The sequence below is a fragment of the Lates calcarifer genome, unplaced genomic scaffold (genome assembly GCF_001640805.2).
Source record: "Lates calcarifer isolate ASB-BC8 unplaced genomic scaffold, TLL_Latcal_v3 _unitig_1513_quiver_2520, whole genome shotgun sequence".
Lineage (NCBI taxonomy): Eukaryota > Metazoa > Chordata > Actinopteri > Centropomidae > Lates > Lates calcarifer.
Genome location: NW_026115574.1, coordinates 614 through 8,606, shown reverse-complemented (window position 1 = coordinate 8,606; position 7,993 = coordinate 614). Strand labels below are relative to the sequence as shown.

Here is a 7,993-nt window from a genome sequence, read left to right as displayed (position 1 = left end):
GACTTCAAAACCAGAGATCAGATTCGTTGGCCACACAAAACCCCAGACTGAGCGGAGCCTGGCCGGAGGGCCCCTGCAGTAAGTGTAAACTCCTCAATGAGCGGCTTACTTAGGACTAATTGTTGACCATGATCTCCCCGTTAGCTGCCGTTTGAAGTGCAGAGATGAGGACAAACAACGCATATGAAAGCGGAGCATGTGGTCAGGCTTTGTTGACGGGGGTGGGGGGGTATCATCGTCTGTTACTGTCCCTGTCTGCTGTAAATCTGTGATTGAATTTATGGTGATTTGTTTATGTGGCTTCGTCTGATTCAGCCTCATGTCGTCTTGATTTTATGAGAATCAAATCAGCACATCCATACAATGAGCTGCGATAAGAGCCTTTAAAGGGACAGCTGCCTTCTTTATCACCCCCCAAAAGATGAAAGACAGGATGATCCGCTCATGTTGAACTATTCCCACTATAAAGATAATATCAGCTGTAGATCTCCAGCAGGCCTAACAGCCTTAATGAATGAGTACAGAGTCCAGTGCTGCAGTATAGAAGATAAACTTTATTTAATGATAAATAGATTTCTTGTGAATCATATACAACTTTCTTATCAAATATAATACAAACACACATCAAATAAAACAGCTCTGGATTGCACAGTCTGGGATTCTAAGTGTTTGAGTGGGAGAGGTCTGTGTTTGACACGTTCTCAGTAGAAATGAGGATTGTGGATCATGAGGTGAGGAGGGTGGGGAGGGGGCATCTGTGGCTGGAGGACCATCTGCGGGACGGGGAGCGGGTAGAAGGCCGGGCCGGGCGCGGGGTACTGGGGTCGCTGTCCGGGCAGACCGGGGTACTGGACCGGGGGCAGAGGCTGGAACATCACCGATGGGACTTGAGGAGCGAGGTAGTCCTGCACCTCCCGTTTCAGCTTCATCCTCCGGTTCTGAAACCAGGTCCTCACCTGAGAGAGAGAGAACTGAAGTTAGTAATCACAGTAATGACACCCCCGGGTGTTGGATGTTGCTGTTAAACCGGGCTGCTTGCACTGAAAACCGTGTCTCACCTGAGTCTCTGTGAGGCCGAGCCTCTGTGCTGTCTTCACTCTCTCTCCAGCGTCCAGGTATTTGTGCTTGTTGAAGATCTTCTCCAGTTTGCTGATCTGATCCGGGGTGAACTTTGTGCGCACTCGGCGCTGAGGTCCGTCCTTCTCCACCTCGCTCCCCTCGTCCACAGAGGGACACTCCGAGGAGGCGGCTTCGCTCTCATACCCGGAGGAGTAGCCGCTGATTTCTGAAACTGAAGAAAGGAGAGGTGAGCTTCTGATCTCTGCGTCAGGTCTGAATAAAGTCTGAGTAAAGTCAGGGTGTGTGTTTACTTACTTGGTGAGACGCAGTTTGTTGAATGCAGAGGTGAGCAGAGGCTGGAGTCCAGAGGCCTGCTGATCTCCACTGGCTCCATGTGTTCGGGTTTTGATGGTTTGGGTTTTGGCTGCAGGTAACCTTTGCCAAAACTCGGGGCACGCGGCTGCACCACGCAGGGAATATGAGGTCTGCAGGTCGGCGCAGGATCCGTGCCAGCTCCGTGGGTCTCAGCTGGCGCGGTGTTGTGATGGCTCTGGGCCAGCCAGTCCACAGAGAAGTATTTGACCATGTTCGCAGTGACCTGTAAATCCGCTGAATGTCAGAGGGGGAGTGGTGGCAGCTCTGTCCGGGGTCAGCTTTTATACAGGCCTGACGCTCACCGGGATTTGCATACGTACAGACCCTTGTTAACGCCTGATCGATCCCGATGATTAGGGGTTAATGGCTCGTTATTGAAGTCTTTACATATCCTGTGAGTGTGTGAAGACCTGGCGCCGCGGAGTCTGTGAGAATCCTCCTGAGCTCATACATTAGTCCGCCCTGACTGAAACTGAGGGCCCTGCATTAACAGCTGTATCTTCTGCAGAAGTGGAGCCAAATACTTTCATGTCGCTGCTGGTGCAGTGAGAGTGAGAATGAGCAGTCCTCTGTCACATGAATGCATCATTTAACATGGAGGCAATTATTGCTATGAAGACGGGCTGACATCTATGTGCTTTAGTTGCCTAAATGTGTCTATTTGAGGTTTTTGTAGTTTCTGAGTGGGTAAAGTCTGAGAGCACAGAGCCACACAATGAGAGAGCAAACACTCCTTTGACTGCTCCTCTCATTTAATTAGCTTTCACTTCTCTCCCTCCTTCCCTGATCTCTCTGGCTTATTCATTCAAAAACACAAATTATTCTTTCACACTAAAGTACTGTCATTTTGAGACACGTACATTTTACTTGACTATTTCTATTTTATGCTGTTTGACTAAACTACATTTCAGGAGCTGATGTTGCACTCCACCAAGACTTTGTTCAGAAAGCATGTGAGCAGTTTAGAGAATATAACACAGCACTGGCTCCATGTGATTATACCATCCACATCTGCTGCTTCCATCAGTCACTGAAGTCCTGCTCACACATGAACACATCAGTCATTTAATAATATAATATGACCCTGACTGTTCTGCTTGTGGATCCATCAGTTCCTCCTTACTCCTTATGATGGTGACCCACACATTAACAGGGATGTGGGAGCTGATATTTTCTGGTTCAGTGCAGATGATACACAGAAGCTTTAAGCTCCTGGAATGATTTTCTAATTCAGATTTATTTTCTCATCACAGATCTGTCATCTGGTCTCTGGTCTCTGCTCATGGCTGAAAATGTTTAGCTCCAGGTTTGATTTACTGTCTGTGGTGTAAACATCAGGTCTATCAGAGACATTTAACAGGAGAGAAAACTGTAACAAGGAAACTCGTTGTGTGCGTAAAATCCAGCTTTGGAGCCACAGCCTCACAAAACCCAACAGATCTGGTCTGAGGAAACTTCACCTCTCAGTTTTACTCGTCTTATCAAACGGAGGAGCAGAAGCAGTCCTCCAGTGGTTTCGTACTGAGGTGTCTCTGATACCCCGGTGAGCGCTGGCGCCAGCAGCCCAAGATCAGCATTTGGCACAGGCGCTTCAAACATTACAGATCAAAGGTATTACAGTAGCAACACAATTACAGCTGATTGTCGACCTGTTCAAATGGAAATATGCTAAAACAAGCTGCGAGGAAGCCGGGAAACCCCTGGGAGCGCAAACAAGCCCAGAGAAAAGACCCAGGTAATCCTTAAATTGACTTCACATACCAAGAGCTGCGAATATAGGATATCACATTTATAATAAATAATCACAGGAATAATAATAATCAATGGGATTAATACAAAGGAAAATGACTAACATGCACTCCTCATTAAGACTGAATGTTCAGCCTTCTCCATTCGACTATGTGGAAACAGTTAACGTGACTGACAGTTTCACATCATGTCTATTAGGTGCCAAATAAACCGAGAGACAGCGCCTAACCTGTGGGGTCAGCGCCCCTCCCCTGGCAGATCTCTGCATGCAGCAGCTCGGGGACAATGGCGCTAAACTGATCGTTTAGTTATATGACAATGCAGATAAGAGGCTGGGCCTGGTTGTCTCCTTTATCGGTGATCTGTCGCTGTGAAGGCAGTGGTCCCTTCAGCCTCTTGGGGGCTCTTTATCTCTGAAGCTTTGAAGATGTGCCCTGATCCCGTTAGATAACAATAAAAAGCGCCCGGGACGTCGCCTTCACACTGCGCCTATTTCCTCAGCTCTGCCGGCATGGGCTCTGTCTGTCCCTCTGTCTGTCCCGGAGGAAATGTTGCTCTCACTGTGTTCTAATTTTTGGTTGGCCACTGGCCTGGATAAAGCTAATAAACCAGCAGGTGTGTCGCAATCATTATACATTATAATACATTATATTTAGCAACTCCACTCAGCCCATTAGAGCCTTTTAAGGTCCAATAAAACTGTCCTTTACTGTGCTGGAGTTCACCACACGGTGGCGCTGAGGGTCAAAACAAAACACAACATTTCAGATTACGGAAATGGTGGGACAGCACTTCTTGATTGTGATTGGACAGAACACACGTCAATCATTTGTTTGTGTCTGACGTCAGCGGAATGCCCCTGCGCGGCAGGAAGTGGTTGTGTAGACGGAGAGACGCCCTCGCAGGTTTTCGAAACGGCGACGGTTTGCGTTGTTTACGGTTGTTCGAATCCATAAACCTGAGTAAACACGTTAAACTTTTATCGAGTACCACAGGTTGGTTTTCACAGCGAAGAAAATGAAAGAAGCTGACCAAAAACGCCACTTGGTGTCGGATAAGCCTCGTGAGTGACCACCTCGTTAAAGGTAACGTTAGCTACGCGGCTATGCTAATGTATAGTGTTTAGCTAAAGACTAGTTTCTTTAGCTAGACTAGTGTCTTTAACTAAACACTATACATTAGCATAAAGATTAGTGTCTTTAAAGACTAGTGTCTTCAGGTAGTGTCTTTAGCTTACTAAGTAACGTAAAAGTTATTGTTTTTTCTTTGCTGTGTTGGAGTTTGTACCTCTGTAACTGAACAGCAGTACAATAGCAGCTAACAACGGCTAACGACAAAGTGTCTGTGTGGGTTCTCAGGTCATGGTAGTCTTAGGTGTTGAAGTTGAGGGCAACTAGACTTCTTTTGGTTTCTTGGAGACGTTTCACCTCTCATCCAAAAGGCTTCTTCAGTTCTGAAAGAAGAGGTTAGGTTTTAAACTAAAGTGTTTTGAATTATTTTATTATTTTGGAATACTGTAATTTTACAAAATACTGTGACTGTTGCCTTATATATTATCCCTTAATCTAAAACAGATCAGCTGGCAGTTTGACCCAGTATCAGTGAAGCCACTGAAGAGCATCCAAATTATTCTAGTATTCTTTCAGATTAAAATCATCCTGCTCTTTAAGTCTGTTTATGCTAGGTCCTGTGGCTGCAACACAGCCTTATTGGTTGTTGTTGTTGTTCTTAGGCTGTGGATGAAGGAGAGGATGAAGTCCAGATGAAGTTGACAAAGACACAGGCAGTGCAGAGGCCTCGTTTTATGATCCACTGGGAAAATTTAATTGTATTACTACTACTATTACTACTACAGTATCTTAGGTGATAGTTAGATAAGGCAGATGTAATTCTGACAATAATGTATAAACTTTGAATTAGGCTGACTCTGTGAGTTCTCAGTGCTGAAGGAAGTATTCACTTGTCTCTTGCTCTCTCACTCTTGCTTTGAAAACAGCTACTGTGAATTTATAACAAAAGGAAACCAAACATTCTGTTATTGATTACCTTTATTAAGGGTTTGAATTAGGATCAGACAGAGGTGAGATGACAAGGCTCAACATCAGGTGTAGATAGAAGGTGTGGGTCAGACAGGGGGAGAGTTAACCACAGGGGTTAAGATAGTCAATATTTAAACCTCTGAACTATAATAACGTTTACTATACTGACGCACTCCAAAGCTGAAATATGAACTAACCACGTCATGTTCTGCTTTTTGTTTCCAGCTGTGGATGCAGACAGAGGATGAGAAGCTGATGGGTCTGCAGCACGAGGACTCCTTCTGATTGGAAGGCTTTCTCTGACTGAATCCCAGCTGACCACACAGCCTCACCTGATAGGACCTCACCTGATGGGACTGTCAGCTGTGACCAGTTTGTAAGATAAAGGTATATTACACCTCTTTATAAACACTTCATTTCTCAGTGTAGACTTGTTTACATGGTTCTCTGATTTCTTACATAAACAGATGTTTTTGGGTTTTTTTGGTTAATGTAACATGTTCTGACTGTTGAGCCTGTGGTCTTCATGAGAAATGTTGAAACTTCATGTCACGTGGTAACACGTAGAACGACCATGTCCACATTAACCAGCTGACAGGAAGCTTTAGCAACACCTCTGATGAACACTTCTGTCTTTATATAAAGAATAGTGAATAAAATAAAAACTCAGACAAAATGATTCTCTTCAGTCTGTTGACATGTTGTTTTCTGTGTGAATTTTAGTTCCCACGCTGCAGAGACAGATGAGTTAATCTGAGCCTGTGAGCTGGAGACGATGGATTCTGCCTCATCAACCAGGGAGATGATGTTACACCAAACAGGAGCCATGTTTACTTCCTCTCCTCCAGGTACAGCTCAGTGTTGTGACTTTGACTTTTTGGTGCTGTAGTATTTTGTATTTTTAGTTAGTCCACACACAGTTTCTGATTATTGCTTTGTCTGATTTTTCATCACAGGACTCAGACTTCAGCTCATAAAGAACAGCATGAAGATATCTGCAGAAGATGAGTGTAAGTTTATTGTTTTCAGTCATTATCTCAGCTGCAGTTTGACTCTTTAAAACCTGTAGTCTGGAACAAACATCAACAAATTAAAGCTCCTAAAACCCCTAAAAAATAAATATAAAACCAGAAAATATATACATATATATAAAGTATAACATCAGTTTCAGAATAGAGAAATGCAACTCAAGTTTAGGAAGACACTTTTAATGATTTGATTCCAGACAACATTTAACAAATGACAGCAAAGATAATGACATTTGACCACAAGGAAACACTTATTAGAGCTGGTCAGGGTTAAGTGGTCATGATGTCCACTAAGCATCTTTGTGATACAGTTATTAATGAAATAGTTGAATCATGAGCAGTTGAATGTTCTCACAGGTGTTCAATAAAGACATATTAGTGTTTGGAAAATGTGCCCTTTTATCTGATAAACAGCTTCGTAACACACTTGTTTTCTTTCATCCACTTCAGGTCTTCAGCTGCTGTCGTCTTCTCCTCCCGCAGAGACAAGAACACGTGTGAATCACAGAGACTGATCAATAAATCTATTTTTCCTTTCCTAAGCTATCTGCATTCATTTTTGATATCTATACTATATTTTTTGATCAATTTTGGTGCCTTACTATACTACGACTTTTTTTGATGCTTTTTAATGCCTTACTATACTATGGCATTTTTTTGATGCCTATACTATGACTTTTTTCGATGGTTTTTGACGCTTTTAAAATTTTTTGATGTTTTTTCATGCCTTACTGTACCATGACATTTTTTGAAGGTTTTTTAAGCCTTTCCGTACTATAACATTTTTTGATGTTTTTTCTTTGAAGGTTTTTTTAAGCCTTTCTGTACCATGACATTTTTTGATTAACACTACTACTACACACACCTTACTATACTGTGATGCCATCTTACCTTTGTTGTCCAGAGACACACACTCACACTTCCACGCAGTGTTTGTGAGTTTAGTTAGATTTTGTGTTTCATTTTAGTATTTTCCTTTCAAACAGAGCAATATTAGTACTCAAATCCCATCTATTACTGCATACACAGTCCTGTTTATATTGTTCATATTGTTTATAATTTTTACATTGTTAAATATTATCTTATTTCATATTTTCTTAATATTATACCTTTTTTTTTTGCTGCTGCAACACTGAATTTTCAGAGGATTATCTTACTCAAATAAATACTTCTGAATACTGAATATGTTGTCAGTCTATTTAATATTCTATGAAAGTGAATATTTTTATCCAGAGGCCACTTGTAGCCAGAGGTTAGGGTTAGGGTTAGGGTTAGGGTTACAGCTTTTAGCTGCTTGTAGCCAGAGGTTAGGGTTAGGGTTACAGCTTTTAGCTGCTTGTAGCCAGAGGTTAGGGTTAGGGTTACAGCTTTTAGCTGCTTGTAGCCAGAGGTTAGGGTTAGGGTTATGACTTTTAGCTGCTTGTAGCCAGAGGTTAGGGTTAGGGTTATGGCTTTTAGCCACTTGTAACCAGAGGTTAGGGTTAGGGTTAGGGTTACGACTTTTAGCCGTTTGTAGCCAGAGGTTAGGATTAGGGTTAGGGTTACGGCTTTTAGCTGCTTGTAACCAGAGGTTAGGGTTAGGGTTATGGCTTTTAGCCACTTGAAGCCAGAGGTTAGGGTTAGGGTTAGGGTTACGACTTTTAGCCACTTGTAACCAGAGGTTAGGGTTAGGGTTAGGGTTACAGCTTTTAGCTGCTTGTAACCAGAGGTTAGGGTTAGGGTTATGGCTTTTAGCCACTTGAA

At 42.9% G+C, this 7,993-nt stretch overlaps 1 protein-coding gene and 1 long non-coding RNA gene across 2 annotated transcripts; one reads left to right on the top strand and one right to left on the bottom strand.

The window, feature by feature from the left end:
• Positions 1–701: 701 nt before the first annotated feature.
• Positions 702–1,681, bottom strand: LOC108889312 (homeobox protein pv.1-like). Its single transcript, XM_018685705.1, has 3 exons — positions 1,375–1,681; positions 1,059–1,291; positions 702–956 (listed from the first exon to the last, which is right to left on the bottom strand). Exons 1-3 carry the CDS (start codon positions 1,643–1,645, stop codon positions 702–704), a joined length of 759 nt encoding a protein of 252 aa, XP_018541221.1. The 5' UTR covers positions 1,646–1,681.
• Positions 1,682–4,032: 2,351 nt separating this feature from the next.
• Positions 4,033–7,411, top strand: LOC108889311 (uncharacterized). Its single transcript, XR_001961959.2, has 5 exons — positions 4,033–4,268; positions 5,448–5,609; positions 5,946–6,070; positions 6,179–6,232; positions 6,701–7,411. It is a non-coding gene; the product is annotated as an uncharacterized LOC108889311 (long non-coding RNA).
• The last annotated feature ends 582 nt before the right edge of the window (positions 7,412–7,993 follow it).